Here is a 21709-nt window from a genome sequence, read left to right on the forward strand (position 1 = left end):
TCAAGTTCAGAATGCATCCACATTGTCTCATTTTTCAAGACGACCATAAATACTTAACTGTCATTCAATTTAAATGCCAGATATATTAGAGAGGGTCCAACACTTTTTACCGGACGGATAAGCCGTGAAGTTACAAAGTTTTTAAAACCATTTTTATTGCCAGTGCTTTTGTTTCTTATACGTCCTATTGTCTTGGGCATTGCTTCATAAATGAATGGATTTCTACGGCGATGAAGAGAGAGCTAAGAATCTAACGCATCTTTGAAAATTAAAACTACGTACATGTCCTCGGGATGGTGTCTACCATTCGTGAGGATTCTCTTCTAACATTTGACCAAACAGCAAGAAAGTGAAATATGAGCTGAAATAACTATAGACTACATCTCAATTGTCTATCGATGTACATGGAAGAAGAAATGTCCTAAGAAATAAATCTAAGAGAAGGATGAAAACCAATCAAAATTGACCAATTCTTTCATTTAAAGCCCTCAACCTCTTCATTTCACACTTGGTGCTTTATCAGAAATGACAATTTGCACTCTTCTTTACAATACCATTCCATGATATTTATGAGGTCAATATCCCCCATTACAGAGCTAATTTCCATCAAATACCCCTCCCCCTTCCCTCCACCCTTCCCCGTGCATACCTTCCTGATGGCAACTATCCAGCCCCTCCACCCTTCCCCATGCATACCTCCCTGATGGCACCTATCCCCTCCCTCCACCCTTCCCTCCCCTCCCTGACCGCATGTACGCCCTCCCTCCACCCCTCCATCCTCCCTGGCATATATCTAACAGAAGAAAAGCTTTCTTGAGTACTGACTATACTTCTATACTGTACACACTACACAGTATGTTTATACACATTTACACAACACTTCTGAAAGAAAATTTATTTATTACAAAGTACAGATTATTTTAATACAAATTCCATGGGCAATACAAACAAAATCCTGATAGAACACTAACTCACTATCCTTCTCCAAAGCAGTACCCTGTGCTTTGAATTCCATCTTCCCAATCCTTCCCCCATGCCGCCCCCCATGCCACACCCCCCCTTTCCCCAAAGCAAAACTTCCTTTCGTCTGCTGCTTTGTTGAGGAAAATATATTCCTGCAAAATGTGTTCATATCAAACTGAATTAGATGTTCTGCAGTAGAGAACATAACATTTAAAAAAAAAAAATAGGTTATTTAGCTGCAAAGCAAAACAAGGATACATTATGAACATGATAGTCTGAAGTGATTTCATACAAAATCATAATAACATATTTTCTATTTATGTCACTTCCCTGTTTTCTTCCAATTTTTTCCTTATCACAATTATGATATATACCTAACACATACTGAAATAAATTGATAACATGAATCAGACTATATATCAGTGCTTTTGATAAAGTCATAAGAATAAAAACTTCCAATCTCTGTCCCTAAAAATTGGAATTCTTTCATCTTTTTGTAAAGTAAATGCACAAGCTCCATTCAGTTACAACTTTGAACCAACCGAGAGCAAGTTGTATATAAGTTACTCTAAAATGATAAAAAAAAATCCATAACCCATGCATTGTTAATATCCTTAAATAAATTGCAAAATTCAGTCTGGAAACTTTTTCAATTCATCCTCTGGATAAAATTTACCCTCCACAGTTATTTGTTAAAACAAATATCCAGGAGAAAACAATTATGAATAAATTAAGATTTTGAAGGCATAAATATTCAACACTTACACTGTCAGCATCAGCCTGCGGCCAGGAATATTTCAGCGAGGCAAGAAGTAGGGAGTAAAAGACATCAGCACAACAGGAAGAGAGAGAGAGAGGTACGCGAGGAACAAAAGAGGGGGAGAAAGAAAGGTGAGATAAATATTTAAGAAACTAAAAATATCTAGCATTTGGGACTATAGCTGAATTTCATTTTTTTCCAGAAATATTCACTTCTGAGGTCGTTTACATGCAGGAAACAATGAAAAAAACATTTTTTAATCCTTTCGATGAGGGAAAGATACTGTATTGCATGCTTCAAAGTAGAGGTGAAAGATAAAATATAAAGTTTGGACACCTCTGGGTCTTAGAATTAACTACAGGAGAAACAGTCACATTCTAGAAAATAGTTCCTAAAATTAAAAAAAAAAATTATTTCTTTCAATTAGGGAAAGATATTGCATGCTTCAAAGTAGAGATAAAAGATAAAATATAAAGTTTGGAAGCCTCTAAGTCTTAGAATTAACTACAGGAGAAACAGTCACATTCTAGAAAATAGTTCCTGCCTTCTAAAATGACAATATTAATAATAAATAGTTTAAGTGTGAAGGGTGACTGTAAATGTTATCTCTCACAATTTGCACCTTCAACACACCTATCTAAAATCTCATACTACAAGTATCTGCTCATGGAATCATTAACCAGACTTAAACATACAAACGAGAGACCATGTAGTCTTGACCACAAAATATTTAAAATGGAATCGTAAATCACTTTCCACCATTGGAACGTGAAAACATTCATCATCACCCCCCCCCCTCCCCCTTCACCATCATGTTGTGTTTTATATTAGTTTGATCTCATATTGAATTATCTGTATTATACATCATGAATTCATTTCTGCCGATAAGAGAGGGTAGCTGGGGTCAAACCGTTAATTAATTAACGAAAGCAGAACATGCCCAACTTCATTTCGGTTCATCAGAAAACCAATTTGAAATGAAAACCGCTTGCATGCAAGGACTGGCCTACGCTGTCTAGCCCCTCATTTTGGAATGTCAAGGCCCCTTTCCTAATCTTTCTGACACACAGGAAGATTAACGATTAACAAATTTCCTCTACCCCATTTTTTTTTTCTTTCTTTTTCTTTAGAATCTCTAATTTGATGAGAAAATAAACCTCTGCATCACTGAAGAGAAATTCCGGCTTCAATCCTTCAGGGTACACAAGACACTAGGGTGTCGATAGCTAGGCCTACGAATTAAAGAAACCCGGGCTATGGATAGCAGAAACTCTGTGAACGCTATGACGTCAAGTTTTCTTGATCCCAGAATCCATTAATGATCGATAGAGTAACTCAATTAACTGGTGCCATAATAATCATGTCTCCGTTCACACTAATGTGTACACTCTGCTATTTTCTCTCTCTATTTCTTTCATTTCTTTTTTTTTTCTTTTTTCTTTCTGGGTGACAAAACTGCCTTAAATGCTTGTCTGGTCTCCACGGCAGACACGTTCGATACATTTCCCTAAATAGACTAATAGACTCAAGCCAGCACCACATTATCAATTACTCATGTGAAACATTGCAAAGTTACATGCTATGTTCATTATTACTTGAAACAGTCCTATCATGGCCTGACTCATTAATAGCTAAAAGGGACCAGCTATGAAGTGAGAAAATATTCTAGATTTATAGCTAAATTGGTCACTGAGTAATAATCAATTCCTTTTATTACAAAGAGAAAGTTACATGCTTTGTTCATTATAACTTGAAACAGTCCTCTCGTGGCCTGACTCATTATTAGCTAAAAGGGACCAGATATGAAGTGAGAAAATATTCTAGATAAGCTAAATTGGCCACTGAGTAAATAATCGATTCGTTTTAGGACAAAGAGAAATCCCATAATAAGTGAAATACAGTTTTGAAAGGATACTCTGCTGTGTACAGAATCACGGCTCCCAATTGAACCGTCATGTTAACCTACAAATTGTACATTTCATATTATTCTATGACATCAAACCTTATTGCACACAATTCACTTTTTTGGTACAAAACATGTCGACTTCAAATGTTGTCATCTCCATGACGATACATAGAGATATGAATGCAAATTTCACCAAGACATTAAATAGAATATAAGTGCGAAACTGGATTACCCAAAAACAAAAATTCCCTATAAACTGATCTTCTAAGTGGTGTACCTAGTACACTTAGAAACCTGTTCCCACCAGCCACATAATTCCCCCTCTTCCCTTTCCCCCTCCACTCCCCATCCTCTGCCCTTCACCCACTACCACCCTCCCTCCACTCCCCCTCCCCTTCCATCAAGTGAGAGAGTCTTGCTTTGAACTGAAATAACTTTAAGGGGGTCAAAGATGTTCAAAGGAACCTACAAAAGAGACAAAGTGTCCCTTGAAGTAATTTTGTGATGTTGTTTTAGAAAACAGGAGCTGAACAATTTAAAAAACAAAAAGGAGAGCCATGATTCCATCTACAATTACAACTGGAAATATCTTGCAAAATTTTACAAAAAAAAACACTTCATTTCACCTCTTCCATATGAAGTCCTTCCTCCTTGAGGTTGCCAAAGTACTCTTTCCGCCTCTTGGCTCGCTTCTCTTCATCTTCGCCTTCCTTGGTGTCCTTACGGAAGGCCAGGACATAATCTATCTTCCTCACCCCGTCCTTGAAGAATTGGTCCTGTTCGGCGGCCTCCTTCTCTGTCCTCTTGGCAGGCGACTGCAGACAGAAAATCGCAACAAATAAATCAAAATTAAACTGAAACCCTATGGGTGGTGTTGAGGGTTGGGGATGGGGCAGGGGATGGAGAGGAAAGGGGAGGAAAGAGACTATATTTTATCAACATCCCACTAAAGCAATACAAAGGCAATTTTGAACAATAGGTAAGTGATCCAATAACAGCTGGGACATTTTTAAATGGTTTGTCCAGTCATCAGAGACGTCCTCACTTTCTGTTCTGACAACAAAAATAAGCTGTGGAGGTTGCCCGGGTTATTTTACATCAAATTTAGGATACACTGGCATAACTAAATAGCAGTGTACATATAGGTGTACTATTCATGCAAACCTATACATCTCTGCTACAGTGCACTTACTGTACTGGTAGTAATTCTACAGTGCACTTACTATACTGGTATGAATTCTTTGCTATTTGCTACATTTTATTCAGACTACCAAATGTTGTTGTATGGACAACTAAAAGTGAGACCTGCTTACAAGTCCTAGGGAAAACCTGAAAAAAAAAAGACTTAAAATTTGCCCTGAAAATTAAATACCAATGAGAGAAAATAGTTTATCTACCTATAGGGCAGCATCTTTTGCCATTTTTTTATTAATATTTTTCTAAACCACTTTGTGCTGTTCAACAGAAACTAGACAGGCATCAATGCAATATAAAGATTGTTCAGAAAAAACACTAAGGTTGGCTCAGTTGTTGACATGTTTTACTGATTGATTAAGGTCAATGCAAGTTAATCTCTTTAGACAAATTGAAAAGCAGGTAGCTCTGCCAGACCCCCCCCCCATCCATGCCCTCTCCTGAACCCCCCCCTGCCCCTCAACTGTCCCCCCATTTTCTTTGTACCTTCTATCAAGGGAATATATGTGTTCTTGTTTGATTTTTTTCTTTCATTAAGCACACTTAATTCCTTAATATTCTTTGAGAACGTGGTTCAAATAAGGACGGACAATTTTTCTACATTTCTTCACATTATACTTTAACACAAGTTAAAAGGCATTGGTAGGGTCACCGATTTTCGTTGTCATTTAAAAGTATCAAAATCCTGTGAGCAACCGTTGATGTCAAACTTCTGTGAAATTCTGTGTCACCGATTAGACTTTATCAATATCATTAACTAAGGCTAGGGCCTAACTATCATATCGAAATCCATTTGTCCATTCGGGATTTTTGCTCGCTAAATTTCCTTAAATTCTTCACAATGTTGACATAGTTTTTAAATTCCTTGTTTCTATCATTCATAATTTAGCTATTTTCCATACATCTACAGACGTTTACAGTAACTTAGCTATCAGACAGGGCAGAACTTTTGAGAATTTATCTCATTTCCACGTAAAATTTAAAGCAAAGTGATTTTCATGGCAATTTCTGTGATCATGGAAAATGGGCGGTAATTTCCAGAAAACCTACCCCAGCATGCAACGGCTGCTTCTCAATGTTGCTGGGAGCGTCGCTCAATTCAATATCACTCGGAGCAGCAGTTTTCTCTTGGCCTGTAGAAGAAACAGGAATGAGAAAAAGGAAAATTAAATGATCAACAAATTGCTGAGGTTGAATTGAAGATGGCTCTTACACTGTCTGTGTTGTGGTCATTGATAGAAAGCTAATGGTACAGTAGGAGTTTCATAACCTGTGGTGTTGCCACTAGAAGTTGATTAGGATCTTTTAAAATTAGATCTTTTGACAAGTTGTCAGTATATAGTCCCCATGGTAACAATGTATGATGTCCATGCACATTTTCTGTGATGTACACTTTGTACCTTCTTTCAGTTGTGCTGAGGAAAATGAATCTTACCCAATCTGTACAATTCCAACCTCGATAACCCCCTCAACTATCCTCACCCCCTACCTCTGTACCCCTACCAGTCATAAAATCATAACTCAAAATCATAATCATTTGAATGTGTCAGTTTTTGTAGCGGGCAATCACAAATAACACAAAGTTATGAATGAATGTTCACAGGCACTTCCAGTGAATGTAATGAATTAAAAAATGAGCCATACAAAAATATGCAGCCAGTTGGGACAATTTCCTAGTGCTAAATACCACTCTGTACTGTCCTCCCGTATTATGCTTCAAAGCACTGGTATTGACAGTTCAAACAGTTCCTAATCTTTATCTGATAGAAAGTTAGAAACATGATATTCATACTGCTCTTACTGACACTACGAGTGCTCTGAAGCTGGGACATGACAGTACAGTGTAGAAAAAATTGTCCCAACTGGGTGATAAATGACACTACATTGTGTAACGGCTGAACGAACCGCTGTAGATTACGAACACAAAATGAGTTCCGGTGTGAATGCTATAGGGAATGTGTTACTGTATTAAAACATACTGTGATCTATAGTAGTACAATTTACTGATGTTTGGAGGGGAACAAAGGGGTAGTAACGTAGAATGAAGAGGTATAAAATAATTGATGTATGAAGGGAATTAGAAATCAAACCATTTGGTGAATAAAGTGAACACCTAACAAACACACACAAGCCCACACAATCCCACACAACCTCAGCTGTCAGCAAAAGTAAAAAAAAATTGCACATCAACAAGGACAACCATTCTTTTTCAAATAATTTTTATTTGGCACACATGAAACTGAATAATTTTATAAGCAATAAAACAGACCTTGAATATCCAGCCAACATACATCAGAAAACTTGATACTACAGAGTTTGTTTTTATTGACGTAATTGGTGATTGAAACGGGTACTTCAAAGTTATCCATAACAACGAGGAAGTGTGAGAAAAACAACATGTGTTAGGTTTTGTATGGGCTGTACAATGTTCTATATCTAACGATTAAGTGTTGAGCTCTGATACAAAACATAATTTTCAATAATTAATAAGATAAAAAATAAAAATAATAAAAAAATAAGTTTTAGATAGATAAAATGAAATGAAATCAGGGTGGTTCATTCTTGACATATATACCCCTTACATTTATCTATAGCTTCATTCCCTAAAACTGACAGTGAATTTATTGTATGTGTTGTGTTGTGATGTATTGTGTTGTGATGTGATGTATTGTGTTGAATTGTATTGCATAGTATTGCATTGTATTGCATAGTATTGCATTGTATTGCATTGTATAGTATTGCATAGTATTGTATTGTATAGTATTGCATAGTATTGCATTGTATAGTATTGCATTGTATAGTATTGCATAGTATTGTATAGTATTGCATAGTATTGCATTGCATTGTATTGTATAGCATAGTATTGCATTGTATGGTATTGCATAGTATTGCATTGTATTGCATTGTATTGTGTTGTATTGTATTGTGTTGTTATTGTTGTATTTCAAACCAGTGATTTTATAGTAACACAAAATGAACACCTTAAACAGCCTCATATGAAACTAACAGATTTATGCTGAGCACATGTTCATATATATACCAGTCAAGCACTGCATCGACATGGTCGGTGATTCCATTCCACAAAAGTGCATCTATAATTTTGTGGCCTTTAAGGCAGTTTTTTTGAGGTGATTTCAATCATTTTTGTCATTGATGCTACAGTATCTATCCTATCAGTAAAAAAAAAAAATTCTCTCATGTTGTCTTACTGCATTTTGACCAAACGCCACTGTGTTATTTTTAACTAATACTGCCTGGTCTGCTGCTCAAAACTGTTGTTGACCAAATACAAAAAAAAAAAGAGTGCACTTCAACCCATTGCCAGAGAGTAGAAATACTGTAACACAGACAGTGCCCAATCCGTTCTGTTTATAGCTCCATGGTTTAATAGAGAGCAACACAGAAGTTGGCACACCTTCTCTTTTAATCCCTATTTTTTGGTTCTGTTTCCATAACAACTACACAGGTGTATAGCATGCACACAACAGACACTCACTCTATACACATGGTAATTTCAAACAGTATGGCTTTTGTAGTATTATTTGCCATCAATTGAATACAAAACAAGGTTCAAAGGAATTTTATTTCCATTCAAACTTGGCTGTACATGTAAGAAGTATATAGAGCTATATTATTATACAGTAGCAGCCATACTACTGCATGGGTGTGTATGACTGGGTTTAAAAGCTTCTCCTGAAGTTCTTCTACTGCTCAGTGCTATGAAATCAGTGCTGCGCAGTGTTTATCATAATTAATCTGACCAGACGGCGGTCAAAATGTCCAATCTGCTGGTCTTTTCTTCAATGCCACATCATTATAATTTTTACCAGACTAAATATGTAACATCCCACAAAATATGCTCAATTTAACACACTTGCAGGCTCTCAGCTTGTTTACCTTTAGTTTTGATAAATATTGTATGAATTCTGCTAGACAAAATTGAAACGGCAGTCCCATCAAGACCTAGTCAAATTTCTCTTTCAAAGAAGATATTTAAACGTTGGAAATATCCGACGAATTAAATCGATATTTTGGCATGTGAATGTTATTAATGTGGAAGAGCTTTGAGGTGAAAAAAAACAAATGGAAACATGGATAGCTCGTTAATCGTGCAAAAATCTTTGTGCAGCTTACTGTACTGTATGTTTAATGGATAATTCTCAATGTTATAAAAATGTAGAAATATGCTTGGTGCTTGCTGGTGAATTGACTGTGATTGGTTGGTTCAGTATCTCAGCAAATAATATAAACAGAAGGGGAGAGGTAGAACAGTACATATGTACATGTAACCATAATTCTCCCAATAATCCACATTTTAAACATTGATGACTAGATCCATGAAGAGGTTTTCATAACTTTTACAAAATACTTCAGAACATTTCGACTGCTAGGTTTAAATGCACCAAAGTGGAGGAGATCTCCCAAGTGGAATCAAGAGCTTTTACCGTTTCCACTTGAGAGAATAAGATGTGTTGAAAACCAATATTATTGCCACGAAACAGTGAAAGGACACACACAGTGAACAGTTAGACGGTTTACTCACTATGCTCACAACATTTTACCGCGAGTTCTACACAATTTATCTTGTGATAATTATAATATTGGGCAGTGAGCTGCACTTTCGCAATTAGACAACACATCAAGCAGTTAACTACGTGTCCATTGAGCAACCCACGATATGATGCTTATAAAGTTTTATTGACAAAATACACACACAGAGACATGTATACTGTACAGTGGTGCATGAAGTGCTAACCAGAATGCATGAATGCATGGCGGTTTCAATGATTTCAATACTGGCATGACTGCCTCGGTTTATACGATGATCATCGAAACAAAGCACACAGCTCTTTTTATGTTTGGCATTTGTTAGACACTCATTAAATAAACAGGTTTATGCTTCATCATGCGTCCTTTGCTATTTGTTTAGCTTGGAATCAGTCTTAACACACAGACATCCATCCACACATAAATACCATGCAAACTGGCCTTACTAGGCTCGTAGAAGCAGACTGGGTAGTGTACTGTACAGGGTATGTATACCACTGTATACAGTATATATGTCATAAGCACCCTAATACTACAGCCAAAATTTAAATTCAATTTAATTTCAATTTTAGCAACTGGTGAAAATACACGTTTTACCCACGAGTGAATGTTCTTCACGTATTAACATTTTTAAAACTTTACAGACAGTTTCCAGTGTATTTTTTTTGTACCCAAAAACCTAATTATAATATAATCATTTGGAAAGGTACTGTATGTAATTCTTGTTTTTCCTGTTTTCAGGAATGTTTGCAAAATCCTGAAACTGTATGTAATTCTTATCCCTGTGTAAAGGAATGTTTGCTTAATCCAGAAACTGTATGTAATTCTTGTCCCTGGTTTAAATAAATGTTTGCATAATCCTAAAACTGGACAGTATGTAATTCTTGTCCCTGTTTTAAATGAAAGTTTGCATAATCCTGAAGCTGTATGTAATTCTTATCCCTGTTTTAAATGAATCATGTTTGCATAATCCTTAAAATCAAAACTCATCACAACATTTTTGTTTTAACTTCAAGCTTAAATTAACAGTGAGATATGGAAATCATGCAGCATGTTTTTTTTTTACAATGTATACATTCAAACCATACAATTAATGAAACATTGCACATAAAGAGACATTAATTTGCACATTAATTTAGACATTAATTTACACATTAATTCATTAACAGTTAATACTGCACAAGATTAACCCTAGATATCCAACCAATCAGACAGATGATTGAATATGTGTGAAAACAAATAAATTATAACAATCAACTGCAAGGTACAGACTGTTAACAACATTTCCATTACAGAGGTTTTCATGAATGCTAAATATAGCAATGATGCTTTTCCATATTTCCCACAATCTGATTGGCTAAAGCTACACCACTAAAAGGCGTCACTAAAAGCTGCCAGGGTGAAAAGTACACTGGACCTTGAAATAGATTGTTTTCAGGTATCTTGAGATCATAACATTAGTCAAGTATTTTTTTTCAACAGATTGTAGCATTAGTAATTTAGTAAATCCAAAACTACAATTTAATGAACTCAAACTCATCATCGCCATTCAGACCATTCAGGATTGATGTTAAAGGATTGGTTCAGGTGTCTGACATGTCTATCTTGTATGAAAGAGCTCAAAAAGGCAAACAGAACAGTGAAGAAACTACCATCATAGCATGCTCTGTTTAGGAGATATCACGCTTTGAAGATATAAAAATTTCTTTGAAAATGACTGGTGTAGAAAGACTAACTGTGAGGGTGTGATGTCACATCCTCATACCATGTGAATATATTTCAATAAAAATTTATTTCATTGTTTTCACAAATCTAAAAAAATATAATCAAAAATTCTTCAGATGTTAAATCTCTGATACTTCCCTTGACAAATATGAGATCCACATGACATATCTTTTGGTTGTAAGTCATAAAATCTCACAAAACATTTTAACAAAATAACAAAGATGATTCAGAAATGTGAGGATGTGACATCACAGCTAGTCTGATTTCAGCAGTTTCTACACAATCAGATTAAACTTTACACTTGAATATCTCCATAACGGAATAAGATATTTGAACAGTTTCTTCACCATTGTGTTTCTTTTATTGTCTTCTTTCATAAGATAAACATGTATGACACCTGAACTAATCCTTTAAATGAACACCAGAGCAACTAAACAGGGATTAACAACCGGTTGTTAGTAGCAGCAGAGTGAAAGTTAAGGTAAGTAATGTGATTTACTCTCTACTGATGCGGTGGTACTAACCTGAAGAATTTTGTACATAAATTTGAATAAATTTGCATTTTAAGGTCATAATAATTTATATACTTCTACATTTTCAGCTCTATCATACATATTTAAGTACATGCATGCATTATCTATGTTCCACAAATTCCATGCCCAGAAACCAAGTAAGTAGATTTCTGTATTCTAGTTCAACAGTGAAAGTGCTAAGGCTTTTATGTAATTTACCTAATCGGAGCTGTTACAGGTGGGCATGTATAACGTGCAAGCATACATCTATTTAATTTGTTGATAGCTCAATTTGATAATTTTGCATTATTTAGCATTTTGCTACACACATTAATTAGCATTTTGCTACACACATGTAACAATATTGCATTAATTAGCATTTTGCTATACACATGTAACAATATTGCATTAATTAGCATTTTGCCACATACACACACACAATATATATGTTATATGTTTTATAGTTTTACAAAGTTAAGGGCACTGTGAGCAGCCCAGTAAATCTTTCCAAGTGGATACCCAATTTTGGTTTTGTGCTGTTTTAGCTTAAATTTGTTAATGATTCCTTCTCAATTGGATAAACTTGCATAACTTTGTATACATTATTTATATTCATAACATGAATTCTGCATGGAAAACAAAGCAAAATAAGCACTGCCAAATTAAAGCACAATCACACTTGTTAAGCAATTGCGTGAAATGAACGTGCGAGGGTTTACTGCGACACTTAAATGATAATTAAGGTTAAATACTGTCTACTGATCAGGGAATAAGTTACTGTTGAACACATTTTTTGAAAAAAGCTACGATTCAGTATACAGTACAAAACCTACTATACAATACATGTATTAGATTTGATTATTATTTGGTAATTTTGGGAATTTAGCAATTTCTTATGCATTGTTACACAATAAATCATCCCCTGCACAGTGTGGAATGTTACTGAATTCATGAATGTTAAACGAGTAAAAAGCTGTTATTTTTGATGGATTAATGTGCATGACGAAATCAAAATAAGTTACAGTACCGTCCTCCAGTTCCGGTTCTTCGTTGACCGAAACTCCTGTGAACAGAAAGCTTTTTGATGTAGTTATTGCGGCACAAATGTTATGCGACTGTCTATTGATGATGGCCAATGAAGTTATTGTTTCGATGCTACCCTTCTTGCAAACAGTGTACCTTCTCTTTACAGACATGTTACTAAATGGAAATCACAGGGCAGGGGGGAAGGGAAGGGGGCTGGGCAAGAATGTGGGTAAGGAGAGAAAAAAGGTAAATGGAAAAAAGTCGGCAGAACTGAGGAAGAGGGGATACAGAAGGATGAGGGGAGCGCAGGTGAGAGAGAGAGCGTGAGAGAGAGCAAGGGGGGGGCAGGGGGTGGAGGAGGATAACCTAGTTTATGTGCACTTTTTGAATCAGATTTTGGCTACAAATTCAGGTTGATGTCAGTAAATGGATCCAGACTTTTACAAGGTATAAACATTTCATGATCTGTCTCCTTTGTGTGTATATTAATATAGAACAGTTCCTAACCTTGATCTGATTCTAATGCTTATAAATACCACTCTATACTGTCCTCCCATACCGTGCTTTAAAGCACTCATACTGACAGTATAAACAGTTCCTTACCTTTCGTCTGTTCCTAAGTTGCTAATACCTTTCTAAACTCTCCTCCCATACCATGCTTCAAAGCACTCATCCCGACAGTATGAACAGTTCTAACCTTGATCTGATTGTAAAATGATATGTACTTCACATATTGGTTGGTACAGTATGAGAGCTTTCAAGTGGGACAGAGACAAGTACATGCACATAAGTACATACACACTGACACACAAGTACATACACACTGACACACAAGTACATAAGTACATTAATGTACATGTATACAAGGGTATGCAAGACAAGTGGGACATCTAGACAAGGACATAAGACAAGTACAGTATAGACAAACATTGTCTCAACTGGGTGCATGCTTAAATTATGTCTTAATAGATGAGAATGCAATTGGTAATTAGATACCTGCAGGTGAATCATTTCTAATTAATATTAACATAAATTAAACTAATTAACATTAATTAAAATAAGTAAGTAATTAATGATTTTCCTATTAGCAATAATTGTAAATTTATACTAAATATATGTATATTCTAAACTGATTCTATATTAATTATTTATTACTTTACTTTAAATATCGTACTGTACATATCTGTAAACAAAGTTCTTTAGCATGTATTGATAACCTATGCTGCAACATTACAGCTATATGAAATCTGGTGAATTTCACACAAGAGTAAACCGTAGCATTTCACACTTACAGAACAGTCAACATATATACCAGTTATATACACTGAACACTTAACGCCTACGTTACATCATAACAGTACCTCATAAATACAGTATCATAAAGTACACAGAAGCAAGCAACATGTAGAGTACATGTTTCAATTGGGGTGTTGGCTGCTAGGTACAAAGGTGTTTTTTTCTAGATATATGTGCAGATAATGCCATCCTTTTGAGGGCCATACTGAAACCATGGCAAGTATAAAGATCTTCATTTAAAGCTGTATTAACCAGGTTGTTATTTGAACCACTTTGTATCACTCTGTGCCAATCCACCCCAACCCCACCACTCCCCCCAAAATAGTTCTTTGGGTTTACCTCTCCCAAGTCATACCGTGGACTGTAGTCGTGAATCGGGGCTTAAAACCCCCCTTAATGAGATCCAATCAACTCTTATATGAGAACAATTTAAGTATGCAACGTTAAATCATCTGAAAGCATGAAATTCTTCTGAATGGCCTAAGGGGAGAACATTATTAAAATGTATATTTTGTGGATTTTGCAATTTAAAGGGTAGAGCTACCTGATGGGGTGATACCCAACATAACAGATGGACCAATGCGCACCTGTTGAACTGACATTGCCGATATAATGTAATATTTCCTATATAATGTAATATTTCCATCAGTGTCCATAATAATAGTTAGTAAAGCCATGCAGAACATGGCACTTTAGGGATTTTTAAGGTGTAAAGAACAGTTTCACAAACCATTATGGATGAACAATATCACAGCCCAAACAAATTTTAGAGAAATTCCTTGATTTTTAGCAGGTAGCAACCAAGTAACGTATTTACCTCAACTTCAGACAGTAGTCGCAGATTCTATTCAAGACATTTTAAAAGTAAACAGCTAAAAATCCAGAACACACAGTGAGTTTACAATTCACTTGTGTTCTTAGTACTTCACTTGGATTAATCATCAAACAATTCCAAACATTTACATAGCAATATAAAACTGAGACATAACAGTGAGGGGTGGAACAAGAACGCTCAGTGATTTAAAGCTGATAGACAGGATCTCATGTTTTATGTGTCCAGGGAAATAATTTACTGTTCAAAATTTTTGTGTAAAGGAGTCTTGAAGGCTCTGTTAAATTTTTTTCAATAATAAGATACTTTGGTTCCTAGCTGTTTGAAAAGTACTGCTATAAATCTTTGGACTTTTTATGGCAATTTGACCATTTAGCGTAGCACTTTGCGATGCGATACCGGATAAAATTATTCCTGGACAACAAGAACTTAGGTACCATCCAAGCGAGCCTTAATGCACTGTTACAGTACACACCATACCTGCAGATGATATGCAGGGCTGCAGCTGGTTGCACTTGTTTGGCTTTGTTTTACAAGTGGGGCAATGAGGGAGCTGCAGCATCCTGCAGCTATCCTGCAACCAGGCTGGGTAGGAAAATCTTTTCTACTGCATACATTGTGTAGTTCAACACAATAGGCTGCACTACTGGTCTGCAGAGCTATTAAATCTCTATTGTTTTGATACTGATTCAGCATTACTGAGATTTTTGCAGCTACTGCAGCCTTTCTTATTGACACAGTGCCTTCACAATGTTCACCAAATCTAGAACACTCATTTCTAAATAAAATTGGATTTTTGCTGTTCAAATGGATGTTGGAGTTGCATTTAATACTTGTAAGTAGGAAATGGGCCTTCTATCTGGGTGACTTGAAACAATTCATATTTAGTGGCCAAACGTTGGGTTCTGATATATAGCTAAACCTCTAAAGGTGGCATGCATGGCCAATCTGCCAGATGATATTCAGTGAGGTGTAAGTACTGGTGTACAGTAGGCATCTGGTAAAAACTTCTACAACTCGGTCTGACACATAAGTGCAATTGGATGCGATGGGTTACTTATATACGCTACATGCTACTGTACCATCGTGTACTGCAATAAAGAATCGCTAATGTAAGGGTCATGCGACGACAGGCCAAAAGCAATTTATGGAGGCGAGTTTAACTTTTAAAGCAAGCCAAGAAATTATGTAAATTTGGATGAAATTGCATCTCTTGCTTTCAGCAAGCAGTTCTTCTGAAATGTACAGCAAAGTTGTTCACAAGCTTGACCTACCCTTTATCAAGAAAAGGCAACAAATGAAAAAAATAGCCAAGTTTGTATCATTATCCCTAATTTGCGATATTGCCAATTTATACAACTGAAGAACTCAATTTGGATGACTGCAAACCTAAGGTGGTGAGGACTCGGCTGTTTAGGCAGCAGCAGGGACACTCAATATCTTAGTACCCCATCCCCACCCACCCCCCTCCCTCCCAAGAAAGTCCTCACTCCAAATAAAAACTGCAACCCTTGCCTTCACATATAAGACCAATTTAAACTGTTGATCATTTCCTGCAACTAGAATTTTAAACAAGTGTAAACACTGTAGACAGCCAATGGGCAACTGGTATATTAGGAACCTTTAATTCTGTTCCTATCAAACCCCTGCAAAGAATTGATGCAAAGAATTGATGCAAAGAATCCACAACAAGACTATTGTTTGACAAAAACTTTTGAAACACAAGCTGAAAATTGAGGGGGGTGTGGGGGAGGGGGAAGAGGAGGGTAAATTGATGGAAAAAATGTTGAGACTTTCTGTACTTACTGTAACTTTTGAGGACAATGTTGTCTTCATCGGTCGCTCCATAATTGACTTGCGAGACGTTAAATTGGCTCATACTGAACGAGTATTTAAAACGGACAGTTATTCAGACACGGAAATATCTGGGACGTTCCCACTAGATTCGGTACATCTCGACAAGTGAGCATACGACACAGTTCTGCTTTTGAATCTTTCGAAGAATTATATATAGAGGGAAATGTTCACGTGTAGTCCGAGTATCCTAACATGGAAGATGGTGGAAGACACTGATAAGAATTACTGTGTGTTGAAGAGACAAAGTTAACTATAAAGGACATTCACAAAAAGACAGTACAACTAGCTTCCAAGAAAATAACAATAAAAAGACTATCACCAGAGATGCTTCACCTTCTCAACAATTCTTTTCCTCAGCGGTGCAGAGAACCATGAAAAACTACGACAAAAATCACAGGAATCCTCTGAAGGTCCAAACATCACAGAGCTGGCTGAGCAGACTACTGACTTACAACGTGCAAGAGTCTGTCCAGATGTTCACGACAAGTTTCAGAAAAGGTACCGTAGAAAGAGTCGTAACAACCGGGACATGTAGCAGAAATGTTTCGCCTCCATAAACAACAAAAACTGCCCAGATTTAAATCAATTTCTTGCTCAGGCTTTAACCCAAGTCATATATAATTCAAGGTTCCGGTTTCATGTGGAAAAACGTATCCCAAAAGTCCTCGAAACAAATTTCTTTGACAAAATTAAATTCAATTAAAACTTGTTCTTTGCTAATTAGTACTTCCAGACCTGTTTCAGTTTCATGCAATTGGCGTGTTCCAAAACAATGTATGTAAATCCCTATTTGTCGTTACCAAGAAAGTGTCACCGATGTGTCTTCAATTCCGTATGGGCTTGTTTCGCATGTATACGTGTACTGTACGTGTGTGACACTGGATAAGCACATGTATACTGTTAAAATGGTGTTACCTTTGTTCATTAAGTTCATCAGGCAGTACATATCTATGTAATAACTGTACAAGTCTTTAATTGTAGGCAGTACAGTATGTATGGCTTAAAGTCCAAACTCATTGCACTCTGATTCTGTACCCTGCACTTTCAGAGCTAAAATAAACATAAAACAATTGAAACACGATAGAAGATAACACCTACTTGAGAATGTCAGAGACTGAAACATTTTGTAATTAATAATGCTATTTATCTAGATGGGAATTAATGTTCAATGTATTCAAGACGGGATATCTTCCCTATTTTATGTAACATACTTTAATGTGTCATTGTGTCTATAACATTAATGCGCCCGCCTCAACAGGTCGACATACTGACAGTATTAGTACATATACCATAAGGATCGAGCGATGTGTACGAGGAGGATACAAGTTCCGATTAATCATAAAAATATGCAAGATTCACAATACTACTCTTTTACTGTTCAGGTTCTCAAGTTTTCATTACGTGACAAAAAACCATTAGACTAGTTCATCAAGTAAATGAATAATCGAAAACTGACGGGGGTAATTTCAGACAATGAAAAAGATTTTAGACTTGAACCAAAAATCTTCAAAGTTCAGATTATACAGCTCAACTATTGAAGACATCACAGGTTTTCTAAGAGCTATATAATTGATGTACCGACCATTGAATAACAATTTATAATTAGAATGACTACTGTACATACTAAGAAAGAAAACAATACACAGGGATCTCCAGCCACACCCTAATTCAACTGAGGGTGCTGTCAATTCGGTCCTATCTACCTCCCCGAAATTTGCTGTCTCTGAAATCCCTGAGAATTCTTGCCAAGGAATCTTTGACGGCAGGCATTTCTGGGAAAGCTACCTGAAAATACCTAATTCACACATTCTGTACTAGTGTGACATCTTCCAGCAAACACATATCGTTATTACGGCTCGTAAGTAGCATATTTTAGTAACGACATTTTAGCCCAATATTCTTCACAGATGTCTAGTTGTTAATAAACCAATCAGAAAGCTTCTATAATCACATATATTGTATCACATCCACTAAACCTGAGTTTAAGAGCTTTGAGCGTCAGTACTTAAAGTTGTACCCCAGTCTCCAACATGGTACGGTACATACTGGACTTAGGCAACTGCATTTCTCCTTACAGTAGTTATTGAAGAAGAGACCTTTTGAAACATATTTTAACAATCATAGAGATTGAGATATATGTTATGTAATGCTTTATCCAAATCTTTGGAGATCTGTAAAATGCAGAGATCACAGGCATTTGTACCCAGAGCCATATCGACGTCTCTGTTAGGACCGATATGAGAGCACCCTCATTTATTTAGCAACATGTTAGATCCCTGTAGGTGATGAAAACCAAACAGCAATAAACCTAGAGATTCCATAATACATGAAACCCAAATAACATAACATCTGACAAACCACTCGATGACTTGCAGCTTAAACTGCTGGAAAATAGTACCTTGTGATAACCTAGATAAGTGAGACCTGCAGGTCTACGAAAGAACTGCACATGTTTAACCAGCTTTGCGAGGAAAAAAAAGTGATGTCCGAGACTATATATATATAACAACTTTGTAAAACTTTCAAACTTGCAACTGAGAACAAAGAATCGGGTAATTCACAACAAATGATCAAAATTCACAAACAAAATGAAAGTAAATCCTTTAAATCCGACACAACACCGATAGACAATCTCAGAAATGAGTGAATCCCTCGATCTTCTGCAGCCAGAGAGAGTCTTGCACCAAATGCAATACAGACTGCTTGCACACAGATAGCAGTACTGCAGTAGTTTATATGATACACACTGCACTATACTGTAGGACTTAAGTAAATTAAACAGGCTTTAACAATTCTTAATGTGATACCTTAAGGAATTTGTGATACCTTAAGGAATTTCTCAAGAGATAATGGATTAAAACGTTCCAAAATAAATGAATGACGAAAGTTGCAGAAGAGAAGACATTAACCCAATACAGACCCAGAATTAAGCCAGATTTAGATAACACTAGGCTCCGAAAAATGCATACAAATTTAACTCCTCCACCATGCAAGAGACTAAAGGTTGTTTACAGTAGTAGCTGGTCTTTCTGTAAGCTAAATAATCCACACTGACCGTAGCAACAGTCTTCATATCCTAACCATACAGTATCCTAACCGATCATTACACTACAATGAGCAGTTGTATGAAATTATCAAATCTCAACAAGGAGAACTACAGTATTTAGGGGCTGAACTGATTTGCTGTACCAAAGTACAAATATACACGACGATCAGAAATGCTAACGACGATATTTAAACACAACTTGAACTGTACAGCTAGTACACACACCCACATGAAATATTTAAGGTCATGGAAGCCATAAAACAACAGGACCGAATTCAAACAGAATATTAAAATAAGTGCAAGAGCCAGACTTGGTACACACACCTTCCAGAAGATACTTTCGTGAAATACAAAAGATAATTGCAAGCATTTACAGCATTTTATGGAATACAGGAATGTTGATAGCTCAGGTTAATGAATGCTGACTAAAAATCTGGATGATACAAGTTGACCAAAATTATCCTACTGTAGTTAAAATCTGCCGAAAGTGTTGCACCCGCAAAGACAAAACACATCATACATTTGTTGTAAATGTGTGAGTCTCGGTTGTCAGATGCTTCTCAAAAAGATTAATACCATCAGTGAAAAACTATCGAAAGACTAGCTGCTAAACACCACGCACACACAATCCGGATGGCTAACAAGAAACACACATCTATCCGTCAGTTAACAAAGTCTGTGAATTTCTTCCACTGTCCACTAGACACTTCCGCTCTCTACTGGAGCAAAATGCTGCACACTCCCCAAGTAATGACAGTAAATGTAACAGAACCTACAAAGACGACGCCAGCAATATTGCTTCCTCCACATTTGTGATTACCGAGTGAATCAACCCCGACCAATGAAAACTCATCCATACGGTGATATCCAAAGAGATTCAAAGACCGTGTCATGTAAATCATTAGATTAATGTTCCACAGAATGTACAGGTATTAAATGTAACACCACATTTAACATTGATATCCAATGTCAAATCACTTACTACTGTACCTTTGGAAAGTATCCTTCACAGTTTGGGTAAGAATTCCAAACAGAGTAAATCTATATGGAACCTTATCCTTGTATCAAATCAGAGACCTAACACATATACATACATGTTAACACTGATACACTGCAGTCTTTAACAACCTGTATGAAACACACACAGTCAGGAACAGGTTGAAATACCCATCGATATCCGAATCGGAGTCAGCCACTCCCCAAGTACTGTCTTCCAGTCTCTGCTCGAGTGTGACTAAAACAACCAGCATTTAATTCCTATATATTCTTATTATTCAAGTTTCTGCGTGATAGCTGATATCAAATTATTGCTCGTACCCTGATTCTTCTTCTGCCTGACTGAAGGGTTTGAAGGTGCCTTTTATAGATATACTTAAAGCTGTCTTTAATATGTATCGAGTTGTGACTCTCCATTAATAATATTCACACATGTATATTTTAATTGGTGGCCACCCCTCAATCTAGCTACAGTAATGTCCACCGAATGTCGCCACAGGCAATAGAATAGATCTACACATACATGGTTTATTTATTAGTCCAATTCAGAAACTTATATCCGTCCTACAAAGTTTGAAGCAATGTTTTCCATTGTCAGTCTATCCTGAAAATGGTAGATTTGGAAGGAGAAAGTGGGAGGTCACATCCCGGGAGTGGGATATATAGTGGGGGGGTGGAGGGGAGTGTGGTGCTACAATACATTGAGGGTGGGGGTGGGGAAGAGGAGAGTGGTGCTAAAACATAAATTTGTAGTAATGTTCTAAGGTAAGAGAGGAACAATAAAATTCTAATGTTTTATCTGCTTTTATCTGCTCGTTTGCAAGAAAAATGCAAAATAGGAGAGATACCTCATTGGCACAGACCTGTACAAACATTGCTTTCAGGTATTTCACATGCTGGGCAATATCAAAATTACCAAAAGAAACTTATGAATATATTCAGTTAGGGATAGGGACACATGGGACAACCTAGCTTTTAAAAATCTGTATGTTACAGAATCTTTGAATACTCTGGCTCTTATCTCTGGAACAGGTTAACAGATCATATT

General features: G+C 36.3%; 1 protein-coding gene across 9 annotated transcripts in view; it reads right to left on the reverse strand.

Moving 5' to 3' along the window:
- Nucleotides 1-21709, reverse strand: part of LOC139968739 (anoctamin-4-like) — a 103640-nt gene that overhangs the window by 55263 nt on the left and 26668 nt on the right. For 2 of the 9 annotated variants that reach the window (XM_071973096.1, XM_071973087.1), the window contains exons 1-5: nucleotides 16569-16980; nucleotides 12636-12671; nucleotides 5874-5956; nucleotides 4256-4444; nucleotides 1729-1743 (exon numbers count right to left, since the gene is read on the reverse strand). In XM_071973096.1, the coding sequence (XP_071829197.1) occupies nucleotides 1729-1743; nucleotides 4256-4444; nucleotides 5874-5956; nucleotides 12636-12671; nucleotides 16569-16641 (396 nt within the window). In that variant the 5' untranslated portion in view covers nucleotides 16642-16980. Of the gene's footprint in view, nucleotides 1-1728; nucleotides 1744-4255; nucleotides 4445-5873; nucleotides 5957-12635; nucleotides 12672-16568; nucleotides 16981-21709 lie in introns of those variants that run through there. The other 7 variants (XM_071973113.1, XM_071973104.1, XM_071973146.1 and 4 more) reach the window with 5 other exon arrangements.

Source organism: Apostichopus japonicus, chromosome 1 (assembly GCF_037975245.1).
Source record: "Apostichopus japonicus isolate 1M-3 chromosome 1, ASM3797524v1, whole genome shotgun sequence".
Taxonomy (NCBI): domain Eukaryota; kingdom Metazoa; phylum Echinodermata; class Holothuroidea; order Aspidochirotida; family Stichopodidae; genus Apostichopus; species Apostichopus japonicus.